Here is an 18,429-nt window from a genome sequence, read left to right on the forward strand (position 1 = left end):
GCAGGCTAATTATTTTATTTTATAATCATTTATAAATTTTATAATCTGTCAGAGCAGACATTTTGGAAACATCCTTGGCATTATGTCCCTCTCAGAGCACTTTCACAGTACTCTACATGTTCTTGATTGTCAGATTGTCTTTAAGAACCCGAGGTAACCAGAGCCTACACCCGAGCTGCACCTTACAATGGTTTTTAATTGTGTATCGACTATTCAGCAATTCATATGGTAAATTATAAAGAATGGAAAAAGGGTATGAAGGAAAACGATGTATTTCTGAAATGTATATCAGATACTGAATTTAGGAGCAGTGGTTGTTTGTACATCTCTGAATGTATGGGTACCCTTACAGGCATGTGTTTCAGAGGGCATTTTGTAAAGAGTCTTCTGTCTTGCAAACCTGCTTACATTTGAAAGGCACAAACATAGAGGTATTCAATTGGTAATAACAAATGTGCTACTATTCTGTATTCCCACATGTCTCCTAATAAAAATGCTGCCCCACTTGTGTGACTGGACCTTGCGCCTTTGACACAAAATACCTACAAAACATGGCCCAAGTGAATTCCTATTTCACCCAGCAGAATGTATGTTTTTTTAAGGTTTCTATCTGCAGATTTTGGACCCCAGCTGAGCCGGCACCTAGGGAAACCTAACGAACTAGCACATTTTTGAAAATTAGACACCTGGGGGAGTCCCGGGTGGGGTGACCTGTGTGGCTCTCACCAGACTTTTTTTTTTTTACCAAGAATCCCCTTCAAAGCTCAAACTTTGCCTAAGAAACAGATTTCCTTGCATTTCTGTGCGGAAAAGTCCTGGAATTGTCAGGCAGCCACACATTTCCTACCACCCAACTTCCCCCAAGTCTCCTGATAAAAAAAGCTGCCCCACAACAAGTGCCCACTACTTGAACAGGCAGCAAACGCAACTTACGGACATTGTATTTTTTCCACTGAAAAACTATGGGCCTGATTACGAGTGCGGTTTTCGTAAAAGACCGCCGCACTCATCCTAGCGGTGGTCCGTCTGCCGCAATAAGACTTTAAAAGTCGTTGCTGTGGAGGACCACCGGCTGCCTCAGCAATAGTCATTCCCTGGCAGTGGCAGAGCTACTCCACAGTCCCGCGGAGTATATTAAGAGTTCCTACATCGCCAGCCATTTCATGAAAAGACTGGTGGTGCAGGAACAAAGGGAGCCCTACAGTATCTCCATGCCCCCCACCCACTCCCATGCGGATAAATTCAGGGGGCCACAACATGTGCTCCCCTGTCAGTACTCCCCCAAAGTTCCGGCATGGATGTCACCGTCCATGCCGCGCTGCAACTTTTTTTGCCGTTACCATTGTGTTGCCTGTTTTCCAAGCACCACCATGGGAAAGTCAAAGGACCGTCCACCTTACATATGGTCTACTCATAATAAGGTGGGCAGTCGGTCCTTGCGTAGCTTTGGCAGTGCTGTATTGGCGGATAGCCGGCGCATCCCCACCAAACTCGTAATCGGCCTCAAAGTTTTTTGCAATGTTGGTAGGTGTGGATTTTGAACCCAAGCTCAGCCAGCACCTAAGGAAACCTGCCAAACCAGCACACTTTTGAAAACTAGACACCCGGGTGAGTCTAGGGTGGGGTTAGTTGCGTGTCTCTCTCCCGCTTTTTTTTTTTACCCAGAATCCCCTGCCGAGCTCATACTTGGCCTAAAAAACTAATTTTGCTTGCATTTGTGTGGGAAAATGTCCTGGCATCTGCAGGCAGCCACAGGCCTACCACCCTGCATTCCCCTAGGTCTCCCGATAAAAATGCTACCTCACTTGTGCGGGTGGGCCAAGTTCCGGTGACAGGAAAGGGCCCAAAACGTGTTTTGGAGACATCAAAATTATCATTAAAAAATGACCTGTTTTTGCAAGGGGGCACGTGCGTTTTTTAAAGCTACGAAACCCAGACATTTCTGAAAACTAGACACCTGGGGGAGTCCAGGGAGGTGTGGTTTGCACGGATCCCCCAACGGGTTCTTACCCAGAATCCCCTGCAAACCTCAAATTATTGCTAAAAAGCCACATTTTCCTCACGTTTCTGTAGGAAAATTGTAGGATGACCGCATCCGCCCACATTTCCTACCACCCAGCGTTCATCTCGTTGGTGTCTGTGACACGGAAGAGCCCCAAACGTATTGTAGAGACATCAAAATTATCTATCGCAATACAAACAGTTTTTTATGCTTTGGAAACAAAACATTCTTATTTTGTCTATTTATTTTTATATTCCATTGCTTTTCTGCTGGTTAACAGGTTACTCTATTTCTTTTTAGTACCATGAAACTTTGATGTTTGCCCCGTCACCTTTTAGTTTATATGTGTGTGTCATCGACAATTGCTATCAATGACGTGGTGTTAGTGTGCATTCGCTTCAGCCCTAGGTATTTTCTATTGACCCGTATTATCTATAATTAACAGGCAGCAGGTTTCCTATCTTCTTGTGATTCTTGATCTTTACTAGGTGGACTTAAGTGTGGGGGGTCTATCAGTTTTTCCCTTATGGGTTTACTGGTAATGGTGTGAAAAGAGCAATAGAATAATATTTTGAGTGTCAGTTATCCATAGAAGTACCCTTTAATGGCCTTTAGTTCTGGAAGCCTTCTACCAGGCTCACCTATATATACACTCTATTATGCGAATGACTTCATTGGTGAACAGGCCTATGCACCCGTTGTTTGCCCCCCTTGGCGCCTTTGCATTATAGAAAAAGGCTTTAGTGGTATGAATTCAATCAATCCGGGTTTGTGTAGCGCGGCTATTCACCAGTGACGGTCTCAAGGCCTGGGCGGAGGTGGGAGAGGGGTTGTAAGGCTGCTGATCCATGTGGGCCCTGGGGTTCAGTCGAAGAGCCAGGTCTTGAGATCCTTCCTGAATTGTCTGAGGTGGAGAGGCAGGGTGTTTCAAGTGTTGGCAAAAAGGTAGGAGAAGGATCTACCTCCAGTCCTGGTCCTGCAGATCCGTGGGATGTTGGCCAGGGCCAGTTGTGCAGAGCGGAGGTGTTTGTTGGGTAAGTAGAATGAGATACAGTGGTTCAGATATGCTGGTCCTGTGTCGTGGAGGGCCTTGTATGGATGTGTGAGGAGCTTAAAAGTAATTATTTTGTTGACTTGGAGCCAGTAGAGTTCTCGCAGGTGTTCGGCGATGTGGGTGCGGTGGGGGATGTTTAGGACCAGTATGACTGCGGCATTTTGAATGTTCAGTAGTTTCCTCAGTAGTTTGAGTGACGCAGGCGTAGATTGCATTGCTGTAGTAGTCTGCTGCTGATGATTGAGTGGATGACCGTCTTTCTGGATTCGGTGGGGATAATTCTGAAGGTCTTTCGAAGCAGGCGAAGTGTGTGGAAGCATGATGATGAAACACAGTTGATCTGGCGGTTCATTGTGATCGAGGACTCCAGTATGATGCTGAGGTTTCATGTGTGGTCAGTGGGTGTGTGGGGATTCCTAGCGCGGCAGGCTACCAGGAGTCTTCCCAAGCTGAGGGGGTGGGTTCCATGATGAGGACTTCGGTCTTGTCCGAGTTGAGTTTGAGGCAACTCTCTCTCTCATCCAGGTGGCGACAGCCTTCATCCTGTTGTGGAAGTTGTTTCTGGCAGCCAGAAGTTTGTTGGTGAGGGAGAGGATCAGCTGGGTGTCGCTGGCCTCCCTGTGTGGGATTTATGGGTAGTAGTCCACACACTATCCGATAGGAGATCCTGAGTCAGGGTAGCATGGGCCAGTAAAGCACAGTAGAGCAGTGAAGAGGCGCTACTATCACGGGTGGCTCCACATGATAACGAAGCCGGCTTCGTTATCATGTGGAGCCACCCGTGATAGTAGCGCCTCTTCACTTCTTCGAGGCGAGGCTGCAGCAGCCTACAGTAGTGTTCACTGTGCTTTACTGGCCCATGCTACCCTGACTCAGGATCTTCTATCTGATAGTGTGTGGACTACTACCCATAAATCCCACACAGGGAGGCTTAGACAAATATTGTTTTGGACACATCTCCTACGCTTTACAAGGATTTTTTACCGTCCTTTGAGCTTGAGAAGATATTTTAAGTTGTCTATTTCCATACTACAACAATTGGAGTCATTCTATAGGACCACATGGACTGTTTGATCACTATTCATGATTCCTGACTTCTACTGCTTATGTGGTATTTTATGAAACCAGGTTACATGCGCCGAGCTAATTTCTTGCTTATAGCCTTGAAAAAGTCATAGTACTGATTGTTAGTACTGACGAAACACGTGTCGGCTGTTTATTATCAACTCTGATTTTATGGATCTACAAATAAAGAAAATTAAAATTTGAACCCCTTTTCTGCTCCTTTGTCTTGTCCAAAGATTGAAACTATAGAAAACATACAGCTCAAGTGTTGTGGACACTACAAGACCGATTAGTCTTCTTTTGTATATGTGCTCCAGGATTGTGCTCTCTTTGACCTTCTCTCTTTAATTGTACATTGGTCAATCTTTTGATTGTCATTGGTCCCTCTTGGTAGTGGGGGATAGTGGTCTATGCAGCACTCCGTCTTTAGAAATCAAAGATTTTTTACTTGTCCAGTATTGTTGTTCATCCCACTATTGCTTGTGTATGTGCGGTCTTTTCCAATTTGGATACACCACTACTGTTCTCCCTATTTCTCAGACTATTTAGTGGAACAAACCATCATTACTGCACCTCTCAAAACATAGAAAACCCAAGTTGCCCCAGTATTGGAACTTTCATAGATTCCCATGCTTTGTATCATTCCCCGTTGTCGGAATGGGAGCCTCGGTAGTATAAAAACCATAGAAACAAAAGAGAAAAATAGGCCTAGTCCTATCTCATTTTGTATCCTATCACCCTCTTTTTGTAAAAGAGACCAAACTTTTGCCAGGACCAATCAGAGCAGCCTCACCCCATAGAACCTTCCTGAGAGAGCTCAGAGCCTCAGATTTTTCTACCGCACGTTGTGCTAGGGAGTCTCCACTGAGCTCTGCTCAGTTTCTCAACTTTTCTACTTATTTCTTCAAGTTTTTCTGCTAAAATTCGACATGTCTGACAAGGAGAAGAAGGCCTTATTCAGCTCCTGTGCCTCTTGTGGGAAAAAAACGTATTTTTGTGGAAGATAAGCATGACAATTGTATTTATTGCTTATATCCTGACCACAAGGCCACATCTAGCACAGAGTTGAAATCCCCACCCAACAACCAGGGAAGCTCAACATAGGGGTCAGCTTCGTGGACAACTGCGCTAGGAATGAGGATTGGTCAGTGTTCAGGGCATATATAGAGCCTAACAATATTTGTTGGCCATTAAGTGTCCCCCGTACTAGAGTTGTTCCTGCCTTGCCAGTTCGCGCTAAAACTGCTGCCAGCACTCCTGTTTGTTTGTACACCTGGAGCCCTATTTGGACCTTCTGTGCTTTCTCTGAACCCGCCCGCTAGTCTCCCGCAGCTCTGCCGCTTTTTGACATCCAAAGCGGGAGCCGCCGAGAGGAGACCGGCGACGGGCTGCACTACATGTCCCAGCAGCCCTTCTGGGGTATAGCGTCATCTGAAAGAGCCTGGAGGCGCATTTAAACAACGCTGACACTATTGTAAGTGGGTTGTTCCTGCCTTGCCAGTTCGCGCTAAAACTGCTGCCAGCACTCCTGTTTGTTTGTACACCTGGAGCCCTATTTGGACCTTCTGTGCTTTCTCTGAACCCGCCCGCTAGTCTCCCGCAGCTCTGCCGCTTTTTGACATCCAAAGCGGGAGCCGCCGAGAGGAGACCGGCGAGGGGCTGCACTACATGTCCCAGCAGCCCTTCTGGGGTATAGCGTCATCTGAAAGAGCCTGGAGGCGCATTTAAACAACGCTGCCACTCCCTCGCGGGACGCGAGCGGGACGCCCGGGGCTAAGCCCGGGCAAAGGGCGGGCCCTCTGTGGCCCTCAGGGGACCTAAGGTGACGTGACGGGCCACCCCTCTTCCGTGTCGCAACCTGAAGATTTACTACCATCATTGTCATCAGGATCCACTTTTGCCTACTGCCCGCGTCGCTGTCTGATTTGAACCAGGACTGTTGGGAAGTCAAGCAGGAAGGTAACAAGACTTGAAGGTGGCTCCGACTTACCATATTGACTATATTGACACTAGAGGGTTAAAGACTGATAGTTATTATTACTAGCATCTAAATGTCGAAGGCAAAAAAATCTATAGCTCCGGGTAATACCATGGATAATTATCTGGTACAAGTTGTGGAGAATATTAATCATGCAAGGAGGTCATCATTGGGCCTTAGCTCCCCACTTTCCTTGTCCCAAAATGAGATCCTAAATACGGATCTAATTGTTTTGGACACCTCGAATATTTCATCCCCAGCCCCCCATGGGCTGGATATGGGGTCACCACAAAATGTGTCAGCCATAATACACTCAGCCACTAAAACGCAAGCACCAACTGGAGATTTAGACTTAGCCCTAGAACCCTCTCTGCATGATCCAGATCTAGAGTTGGAGTTAGTACATTCCTCCCCCCCCCTTACCCGCTGCTCCTGTTGCCGCTCCAAGAGTGACTAAAGCGACTGCTAAGATCCTGACAAAAAGGGAAGGGTTAAGGTCTAGCAGGAAAAGGCCAGCTACTCCACCAAACAGGATAAATACAGATGGGAATATGAGCAGAGGAGATGTGAACCAAGGTTGGGATGAAGAGGGTATACTAAAAAAACTCATGGGCATGTTGGATATCAAGCTAAACCAGCTAGTAAAACCCATAATGTCAAAAATCGATCATCTTACTGCTAAAATAAATAAAATGGAGGACTATATAACAGCGACTAACAATAAAATGGGGGAATTGCCGACTATGCTGGTAGAAAAGCTGGCTGAAAAAACTCGACTAGAAGGCCCGCCTCAAGGTGCAATAGAGCTACCTCAGAACGAGCAGGTTCGATCTGAGCCTGGCCTAAATAAAGTCAATCTTCCTACTACTCTATCTATTGAGCCTGATGGCAATTGTTTATTACAGGGCTCCAGCATAGAAAATAACCCTATGGAGTTAATTGTTGAAGCTTCACCCCTTATCCTGGTATTAGCCAATGTTCCCCCGCTAAATATAGGCCAGAAAGAACATCCAGAATCCCTATTAAATAAGGCACTCCAATGGTTGAATAACAATATGCATATGTGTCCCGGGGGCAAACACAAATTGGCAGAAGATTTATTAACCGCAAGACGGGTAAAGTGGATAGGGAGTAGCAATAAGAAATTTTCAGGGGACTGCGTGGTCTTGAGTCTTAAAGGCCCCGAAGTTTTACCTGAAATTTTGAATAACCTTTTTCCACCCCAACGCAGAACAAAGGAGTTAATCCCACTCACCTTGGACTTTTTTTATAAAAAGAAAGGTTTAGTATCAAACCCGAGCATCCTGAGAACTAAATGGACAACAGTGACCAGTAGATGTGCAAAGGAGGGCCCACCTAATGTTTGGGGGTTAAATTTAGATAATAGATACACAGCATTGTCCAATCTAAATGAGTGTGATTGACTTGCAATAGACAAAGGATCATTAGTGAAAAATGAGTCAAGATATTCCACAGGCCCACTAGATAAATTTATGGATCAAAACATGCATCCATATCTCCCCCCCCAAGCTATACTTTTCAGTGATCAGATATTCACTGAAAAGGATGTTAACTGGGCACTGGATTGCGTGTCGGGTGGAAAAGCGCCAGGTATGGATGGTATCCCAGCAGACGTTTTTTTATCAGACCGTATCTCTTGGTGCACATATTTCACAATGCTGTCAAATGCAATTGCCATGGGTGGAGATGAAGACTCGGAAAGAGGTGCTCTCATCGGATGAGGAGGATTCCACATCTTTTGCTTCCTCTCACAGATCCAGGAAGAGGGGTATGTCTCCCCCTGGTGCTTCTACATGTGAGCCCTCTCTTCAGGCCCCTCATAAGATCTCTGACAGGTCTGAGAGGGCTGGTCTCCTTCAATCTCCTCACGGAAGTGAAAAGGAGAGGTAGGGACAGGCTGCTGGAGTGGTTACAACCTTGAAGGACAAAAAGGAGGTTGCTCTCCCTTCTCCCCCGTCCAAAAAGAGCAAATCCAGTGACAAACACTCTTCTGTCACTTCAGGATCTGTGCCGGAGAAAAAACAGCGTCCGTCGACGACGAAAACACCAGGTACGTCGACGACAGTTACATCTATTAAAGTTCCCGCTGTTTCCTTGGCTCCGTCGACGGGCTCGTCGGCGGTAGCGATCTCCATGATGACGACTTCGTCGACATTCAAGGTTCTGAGTTCGTCGACGCTGACGTCTTCCACGTCGACGACGACAAGCAAAGTGCTGTCGACGGCCTCGACGACGACGAAAACTACGTCGACGACGACAACAACTTCAACGTCGACGGTAATGTTGATGACGACGAGTTCGTCTACGAAGCCGTCGACTATTGTTCCGTCGACGACGAGAATTGTCGACGATTCCATTGGCAACACCGTCGACGACTGCGGCACCGGCGGCGACGGCACCGTCGACGAGACCAAAAATGCTTTTTCCACTTCAGAAGATGAAAATTACGCCGGAGATGACGTCTCCGCGACGAGTTTCTTCCCATCCGCCAACAATGCTTCTGGATGATGAATCTGAGGAGGATGAGGAGGTGGATGATGACAATTATGGAGCGGCCTATAGTCCCTCTGACTTAAATGTTAAGATGCAGGAGACGGACACGGAGGAGTATTACGAACATACAGGTGGCCCACAGTTGCATCCATATGTTCCTGAGGAGCGACGCCCTCCTGGTTTGGGACAGGGCATGGTGGTCATGCCCTCCTCGCTCATATCTGATCTACAGATGATGCTCCAGGATTATCGTAAACGGTTCCCGTCGGAACCTTCAGTGCAGTCTGCGCAACCTCCACCTCAGATGCAGTCGCAGGTGCAGCCGGCTATTGGCCTCCCTCTGTTACCAGTGGTGCCCCTCTCGCCACCGCCAGTGACACCCATGGTCCGGGTCCGGACTCCGGATCCCGACCCTGTTCATGCTGTCCAGCAGGATACCTCTTCGGATGAGGAGGTTGTACAGATGGATCCCTTAATTGATCCATTGCAAGACCCAGACTTGGATCAAGGTGACAGTGGGCTACACGATCCGGACGCCGCTGGTCGGGATACGTCTATCTCCCCTCCAGTGGATATAGGGGGTTTTCATAACCTGATGGAAAGGGCAGCGAAGAGGTTTGGACTGCCGGTTACGAGGGAGGAATCGGAATGTTTCCTTTATGACTTCAAGGAACAATACAGGAGATCTGCCAAATCCATTCCCATCATTGAGCATGTATGGGAGGACGGTATAAAAATTATGCAAAATCCGGCCATGGTTATTCCGGTTCTCCCCAGGCTGGAAAAGAAGTATAAAGCTCCAGAAGGCAGTCCAGCTTGCCTTCTTGGCCAACCAAAGCCTGATTCAGTGATCTCTCAGGCGGCCCAAAGCAAGTCCAAGAACCCGTCCACACCTTTGACCACGCCTCCGGACAAGGACGGTAGACGTCTGGATAACGTTGGAAAGAGGTTTTCATCCATGGCCAGCTTACTTGTTAGGGCGGCAAATGCTCTTGCCATCCTAGGCAGATACGACCGCCAGATGTGGTGCGACTTGGAACCCTTCGTGGAACAATTACCAGACTCTACAAGGGAGGAAGCCAAGAGAGTGCTGATGGAAGGGAGAAGTCTTCCGCAGAGGTTATCGACTGTGCGATGGACATTGCTTCCACGGCGTTTCGAGCCGTAGCAGGTTCAGCAGTGCTACGTCGCCAGGACTGGTTAAGAGCCACCTGGTTTCGTCAGGAGGTCCAAAATAGGATCCTGGATCTCCCATTCGATGGAGAAATGCTGTTTGGTAAGCATGTAGATGATGCCCTGCAGCATATAAAAAAGGATACGGACACGGCAAAGTCCTTGGGGTCACTCAACTACCGTAAAGTCCCCTTCAAGGGCGCACGTGGGAGAGGATTTACATCGTATAGAGGAAACCAACAGAGATATTCCTCTCAGCCTTCACAGTCTTATAAAACCCAGTACTCTAATCAGCGACAGGGGCAATCGGCGTCTTTCTCTCGCCATCCTCTGCGAGGCCGTCAGAACCGTCAAGGACGTGACAACACCAAGCGGCAATAGCGGCCTCCTGGCTCTACCTACTGTTCCTCCCCTCCCAGTCACATCAGTGGGGGGCAGGATATCCCTTTGTCTGAACAGCTGGAAATCTATAACATCGGACCAGTGGGTCCTCAATATTGTAGAGAGTGGCCATACGTTGGAATTCCAAGATCTTCCTCCAACAAGAGCTCCGGGCGCCATCCGCACAGGACATCTGGGACTACTCCATCTCGAAGCCCATCAATTGTTCCTCAAAGGAGCGATAGAACCGGTACCTCTCTCTCAGAGGGGCAGAGGTTTTTATTCCAGGTTCTTCCTAGTGCGGAAGACGACAGAGACTTGGCGTCCCATTCTAGACCTCCGGGAGCTCAATACCTATCTCGTCAAGCTCTCTTTCAGGATGGTCACTCTCCGGGAAATTCTTCCTCTCTTGAATCCAGGAGACTATTTGGCGTCTCTGGATTTGGAAGATGCATATTTCCATATTCCGATCCACCCAGCTCACAGACAATATCTGCGCTTCACAGTGGGCAAGAGCCATTTCCAATTCAAGGTGCTTCCGTTTGGCCTTCGGCACCACACCTCTTGACATTTTAAATACCATTTCGCTTTGGGCACACGTAACCAACAGAAGGTGTTGATTTACATGAACACAGGTATTTATACCTTTAAATCCAAATAACGCTATGTGAACGTACCGATTATGTGTATATATACCATTCTCCACATTATTTCGTACACCACATCAATGCGGTAACTTAGACCACATGGCCCCATAAAATGGCACATAACCCTATTTTTGATCGGAACACATGAAAGGGCTATGAATAATTGTACCGAACTGCGTCCGACTAACCAGGGGCATGACGGATAAATGACAACGCTATACACGAGCGCTCACGCCTCTTCAAGAGCAAGAAGAGACATTTTGCCTTTATATCATTGAAAGATAATTTGGTTGAACATTTGAGATTGAGAGAGTGACTCTTCGCCATGACATTGCATGTGTGGTCTCTTGAAGTATTGCCATTTTCTAGTTGCTGTAACTTTTTACTAAAGATGATTAAAAAATTTCACATAAAACAGAAAGAAACCCTTCCTGTATGTCTATGTCCCATTCTGAAAAACCAACCCCCGCCCCCCCACACCTTCTTGTTTTCACAGGTACCGTGAGACCTCCCCAAGAAAAAGATCAGTATATCTATTTTCTCACTTTTTCTCCTCAAAAAGAAAAATTCTTTTCGGGGGCTACACTTTTAGAGACACCCACTGTCTCTAATCACAATTCACTTTGGTCCTGAAGAAAGCCCACTTGACCTACATAGGCTACCACAGGTCGACTTTTTTTTAAATAAACGACCATCTTTGAGTGTGTGAGACCCCTTACTACTCTCAATAACGCACCACAACAGTTTTTAATCAATATCTCGAATCCAGACCTATTAAATATCCAATTCTGGCTGTACGAGTATTTTTTAATAGCCACGTGTGACCCCTAAGAATATCACTGATCACTACTGTTTTAACCAGGGGTACGCCTCCAGGTGGAGGATGCATAATCACTAACCCTATGATGATGCAATCACGTTAATAGAAGGCGGAGAACCAAGATATGCTGCCCTTTTCCATCAATTACACGTGAATGAGGGTTTTTTATTGGGACACGTTAGCATGAGAATTGCATACCCAGGTTATGCAGGACAAGTGATCCTTTCCCCACTTGATTTTTTGGATACTAAGATTTAGGAAGCTGAATGGATCACACCTTCCTTCTCCCTCCACTTTGATTCTTTGATATATCAACCAAGTCAGTAATAGTGGCCAGTCCAAGGAGAACGGGGTACCCGAGAACGTTTGGGTGAATCATATCAATCAGCTCTACAGCAGTGTGACAGGAGAGCTGTCGGCCCTCTCCTTGCCTCAAGCACTAAATCATGATTACACCCAGGGTCCAGGCCTCTCTGAAGCTGAAGTAATTAAGATCATTAGCCGCATGAAGAATGACGACGCGCCAGGGCCAAATTGAAAACCCGCTACAGTTTTTAAGTCCAATCAATCGTTCTGGGCAGAGCTCCTTACAGCTCTCTTTAAACAAGCCTTTCTTACAGCCACAATTCCATCCACCTGGCAGGGCTCAATATTACATCCACTTCATAAAAAGGGTAACCGCTCAAATCCAGCCAATTATAGGTAGGGCTCCCGGTTTTATGGTATTTATTTTTTTGCCATTTCCGTCTGTATTTATCCATATTTATTTTTTGGGCATTTTTTTTGTATTTATCCGCATTTATTTTTGCCACAAGTAAAAGACGACGCTACAGCTAGTATTTTTCCACATTTACAAATTGACAATGCACACATGCGCTCACTTAAACTAGCGATTTGTTGTGGATTTTGCAGTGCTTTAATGGTCTGGTACTGAGTAATTTGAAAAGGAGAGTACCTGTGCTTCTCAGTTCTGCCATAAAAACACTTTAGGATAGAGTACAAGCACTTATCAGGAGCAAACATGTACCAGCGCTTCTGTATTTCCATCTAAAGCCAGCTAGAAATCTGCCTTCAAATATCTATGGTTTTCACACAGAAAGTACGTAAGGTTCCATATATTGGTGGTGGTGTGTTTGTGTGTAGATAGAAAGACAGATAGATCCCAAGCTACACGCCATGTCCTTTTGATACATATATTTTATATATATATACGTAACAATTAAGGACGTGGCATGTAGCTTGGGAGCTCTCTGCTGCCAAAAGCTGTTTTCAATACCCGGGAGGGGAGCATCGGCTCCTTCTCTGCTCATAGCTGCCAAGGTTTCACATTGCTATGTGTGACATTTTCATAATTTCAGTGTAATTATGAGTGACATTTCAACGACTATGAGTGACGCATTCTCACATGCAAAATCAAGCAATGAAGATTAGAGGAACATATAAATATAAGAAAGTACACTCATTTGAGCAACGAGAAATTCTAAGAAGAGTGGTGCTTGCATTTTTCAGTAACTGAGGGCAGGCAGACACTGCTGCTGCTCAGAAGATGACCTGATCATTCATGACCACGCGCTAGCCTAAAAAGCACATTTTATAGCATGGGCCAGCTTGGTATTGAAACTACCCTCAGAACCCCATCACTTCTGCATCTCTCCCACCCCGAGAAAAATACCAGCCTTCTGTTCTCATTCTAACATTTCACGAAGGCCCAGATAAGATTCTTAAGTACAACTTTGCATAGCTGCCAATTTTTCTTTCTTGCTTATATGTGACATTTATAGGTTGTCATTGTGTGAATGAGTGACATTCTACTACTGAACGTGTGACACTTCGAGTGGCATTTCCTCGTGAGTAAATCAAAGTAATGATTATTAATGACTACTGTTACTTTTGTGCCTGAGAGTTTTCTAATACTATAGCCAGATATATAACACAATAACTAACATACTCTAAAACAAGACTAGACCTGTTGGTGTAACTAATGCTTATTAGCAGTATCAGATGAATGAGTAATTAATAGTATTTTTTGTTGTAAATTAGGGTTTAAAATCATGCAATTGTGGAAATATTAGACTATGATTTAAGTATTATGAAGGTGTGTGGAAGGAAAGGAGTCTTTAGAGTGCTTGAATCTATCACGTTTTTCCATTCATACTGTCCTTTGTATTTTTTCACTCTTTATACACTTCCATTCTTTCTCTCCCAATATCTCTCTGAAATTGTCCATAAGCACGTCATGTCAGTGTTGTTAAAATCTTCAGAACAGTTAGTAAAAGGAAAGTCTTCAGGAATGCAATATGGAATAAAGGTGTGAAATGTGAATAGGGTGTTTAGTTATTCTTCGACCATCGTTTGAGAACTTCAACTTCTTGCCAGTCCGCTCTGCTGGTTTTGCTGCAGAGGAGACGGGACTCGGTGGACAACGATCTGCTCTCTGAATCAGACCGGCTGCCTGGGACAAAAATTATGTTTGGGGGGAGGAGGTGCTCCACTGACTGCCAGATGTCCCTTCGGTAATAACATCTTGCCAATACCACTTAAGTTAAGAGGCAGGGACAGCCTAGGGCAGCTCAGTTTAAAAGAACCAAACTGCCCGTTTCCACCTGGAATCTCTACACTACTAGTGCATAGAAGTGACTGTCTGGGGTGCCTTGCCTTTAAAACAGAAAGCGAGGCACCATCAGATCTGTGTGATGCTGCAGCCAGTGCCCTGTTTGGTTACTGATCGCCGGATCATGTTTTTTTTTTCATATGTGTGCGCACTAGGAAAGCCTGTGGGGCGGCCAGCCTGACGGGGGGCTTGATTAATGACAAGTTTGATCTTTGCTTATTCATTCTTCTTCTGCTGCAGCACTGAGAATTGAAGTGCTTACAACGTGCACTGTATGGGGCCTCGAACTGGAGGAGTCAGGGGCGTTGGGGGAGGCTGGGCATGGGGTGAAACAATAAAGCCTCGTTAACATGTAAATGGTCTTCCAAAAGACCTGTGAAGTACTCGGGTGCGGCTGTGTGCTCGCCCGGGAAGGAATTTCCAGAAGCAGGAAAGGAGCTTTGCTGAATTCGAGCACGGCAGTGTGTCAACATTTTCTAGTATTTTTCCGTTTCTAAATATAAATACAGACAAAGGAAATAAGATTCCCGTCTGTATTTATGTGTAAAAATCAGTAAAAACAGAAAACCGGGAGCCCTAATTATAGGCTAATAGCTTTATTGGATATTGAAGCTAAGGCCTATGCTCGTGTCCTGCTGGTAGAACTCGAAAACTGGGTTACAGAAAACAGCATTCTTCCCTGCACTCAGTCAGGGTTTAGATCAGGCTGCTCCACAACGGATATTATAATAGCACTGTCCTACCTGTCGTGGAGAGCCACTTTGGCCAATCATCTACCGTTATTCTGCTGTTTTGTGGACTTCAGTGCAGCGTTTGATAGAGTCAACCGAGGAACACTATGAAACAAACTAAACTCATGGGGTATACCATCTGCACTTCTCTCTGCTCTGATATCTATGCATCAGAAAACCTTGGTGAGGATTAAAACAAGTGCCACAACAGTATCTCCAAAAACTGCAACAAAAAATGGTCTAAAGCAAAGCTGCGTATTAGCCCCACTGCTATATAATCTTTACACTGCCGATTTGCCTAAAGAATTGGCAGGTGCAACTTTGGTTGCCCCAAAATTGGGTGACATACGACTACAGATTATGCAATACACTGATGACATTATTATAATGGACCATACAAAAACAGGACTACAAAGAGTGCTCACTGCCCTTAACACATATAACATAAAAAACAATCTTCTGGAAAAAAAAAAAAACAATCTTCTGATGAATGAATCAAAAACCAAAGTCATGATATTTGGGAAATATACAAAAAAGAAAAAACTGTCTTGGCGAGCAGGCGATCTGCATATAGCGACCTGCACCAGCTATAATTATCTAGGAGTTTGGTTTAATGAAAAGGCAAATCAAGTATCCCATCTTAAACATCTTCGGCCCAAGGGAGCAGGGGTTATACATAGTCTGAGGTGCTTGAATCGGCAATTGCACAGCCCGACAGCCGAGTCAATCTTAAGGGTCCTACGCGTCTAGCTGCTCACGGCAGTGTCTTATGGTCACCTGGCCTTCCCTGGCAAAATGGATTCATTTTTAGTGAACTATCAAATAATGGCCGATAAGAAAATATTTTCGGCTCCCCAGCATACAAGGACGGCGAGGCTGAGACTTGTGCTGGGCCTGGCAAGAGCAGATCGCGCAGATCTTAATTGTCTGGGAGACTTAATTAAATTCTACATCTGCACTCTACATGCACCAGCTCAATCCATGAAAGAACAATTGCAATCAGTGCTTACGGATGAACTCTCTCCTTGGTACAGGCAGCTGCATTTGGCCATCTCCACATTGAAGATTGAAATTATCAACTTTTCTAATCCAATCGTTTCCCTGTCAATGTGGAAAAAAACGATAAAAAAACAAATCTCTCTAGTGTCATTCGAGAGAGATGTTGCTCGGCTCCCCAAAAAAACACTCCTTGCAGCTTTGAACGACTCGTCTACTAAGGGGAAATTTCAACCATATTTTAATTATTCTCTTCAATGACAGACTCGCAATAAAATAATTTATATGAGGTTGTTAGCCCTTCCAATTCATGACTTTAACCCACTGTGGGCTCGGAGGAATGGTCAACTAACATGTAGGCTCTGCAATTATCTATATGAGTCCTGGTTACATCTGTTATGTTGTTGCCCTCATCTTGCCAATGATCGCCGACGCCTATTGGTTCCAGTTTTTTGGGAAAAGTTACTGAGACATTGCAGGGAAGCATCATATTTGTGCTTCTGTAACAATTCAGCACAAGTTCTAGCAAGAGCTGGGAAGTTTGTTAGCATTATTTTAACTGCACTGCATAATGCCCAGCATTAAGAAACTGACGAGCCCTACTCTTATTGCATAAATGAACGTTGATGAAAGCTAAACCTTCAGTAACAAGTATTGTTACACTTTTTACTATTTTCTTTTATGCAAGACACCTTTTTCTGGATCAAACGGCCAATTGTGATATATTCAATTAGCTTGAAATGTTGCTCTTTGGATTTTAAATGTATTTGTATTCCCAGATTTACAAATGTGTATGTAACATTTTATTGATCCTTATATTTTTATATTTTATCAAGTATCAATATGACGTTTGTATGTGACGGTTTTAATTAACTGTATAATAAAATAGTGCCCTATCTTGTAACAGTAATAATGTGAGGGCTACACACAGGTGTTCTTCATTGAAGAGGCTAAATCTTTCTTCATACAAACCTAGTGGTTCAAATTTCTCAAGGTTGGAATTTTCTTGGTTTTTCAGCCACAAATACTGCTTGGGTTTGATGAGCAGGAAGTTTAGGTTAGTTCCATATATTTGTACCTAGGAGAAGGGTAGGGCTTAAGAATCACATATTTCTTAAAGTAATTAGCTGAGTAGCCTGCCATCCAGGATTGGAGTCAACCTCAATTATAAAGCCTGTCATTACGAAAAGTTAGACTCAATGTAAAGAAGATCGCTGATAAGTAGTTTCATGCTAATTTTGCACCACCTGAATTTCTTGTGTATGCTAAAGATAACTATTTTAGAAATTGACCAGTGGCGGTGGTGCACGTTGTTTTCTTGATATTTAGAAACTTTTAAAAGATGTCCTAAAGGGATATTTAAGAACAGTAGATTCACGCTTTTTAACAGTGGTTTTGTTTTTTAATTAGCAGGCACCAGTACAAATGCTTTAGCTAAACATATATTTGCCTTTTTTTAAATATATATATTTTGCGATTGCTGGAGTTCCACAGCGATCATCGGATTTGTGATGCTGTAGTTATGGCCTGTGTTATTTTCACTGTTAGTGTGCAAACGTCCATGATTTCGTATTGTTAAATTTTACAGCCTAAAAAGTGTCTGATTGATCTGTTCTGTTTTAAAATGTAGGTCTTAGACCAGGATCAGTCACTACGGGTCGCAGACGGTTACCTATCGCTCAGCAGAGTCCACAGAATAACAAGCCAGTCACATGTCCCATCACATACTGCAACAGAAAGTTTGACAACGGGCATCTTTTGTTGGGTCACTTGAAAAGGTGAGTGTGGTTGCCTACAGGATTTTTTTTTAGAGTGGCAAGATTTGCAAGCTTATACTATATTTTCTCTATAGATTGATTGACATTTGTATAGCACGTGCTGTCACAGTGGTCTCTTGGTGTAAGTTTTCCCTGCTGCGTAGCCAAACAGCCAAGTCCTCAGTTTGTCTGAAGTTCAGGAGGGAGGAGGACTTTTTAAGGAGTAGAGGTAGTGTATTCCATAATCTTGGACTTGGTGCTTAAAAAGGACTGGCACCATGCGATATAATGATGGTATACCTGAGGATTTCAAGAAAAGGTTTGCCCTTGCTGTAAAGATACTATCTAGAGGCAATAGAGAGAGCTTTTAGGGCAAAGATACTCAGATGCTTAATGGTGAAGGCAATTTTACACCAGACACATGATCATAAACCTAATTTGATCAGAGATTGATGGTTCCTGTACCTTTTTGTGAATATCAAAGATTGCCTGGACTTCACCATGAACTAAAGCAAGATGAAGCTGAATATAAAATATAGTTAGGCTAGTCCTGGTGGAGTAATAAAAAAAATCACAGAAATAGTTTCCAAATGGATAGAGCCGCTACTTATGACAACCGCGTTTCTGTAAGAAATCACATATGTATACTTTGTTGTGTTAGAAAGCCCGTAATTTTTACTTGATTTTTAACAACAGAATG

General features: G+C 44.5%; 1 protein-coding gene across 4 annotated transcripts in view; it reads left to right on the plus strand.

Moving 5' to 3' along the window:
• ZNF451 (zinc finger protein 451) overlaps nucleotides 1–18,429 on the plus strand; it is a 776,596-nt gene that overhangs the window by 236,209 nt on the left and 521,958 nt on the right. For all 4 annotated transcript variants that reach the window (XM_078647977.1, XM_078647979.1, XM_078647978.1 and 1 more), the window contains exon 5: nucleotides 17,603–17,750. In XM_078647977.1, the coding sequence (XP_078504103.1) occupies nucleotides 17,603–17,750 (148 nt within the window). The remainder of the gene's footprint in view (nucleotides 1–17,602; nucleotides 17,751–18,429) is intronic.

Source organism: Lissotriton helveticus, chromosome 6 (assembly GCF_964261635.1).
Source record: "Lissotriton helveticus chromosome 6, aLisHel1.1, whole genome shotgun sequence".
Classification (NCBI taxonomy): Eukaryota; Metazoa; Chordata; class Amphibia; order Caudata; family Salamandridae; genus Lissotriton; species Lissotriton helveticus.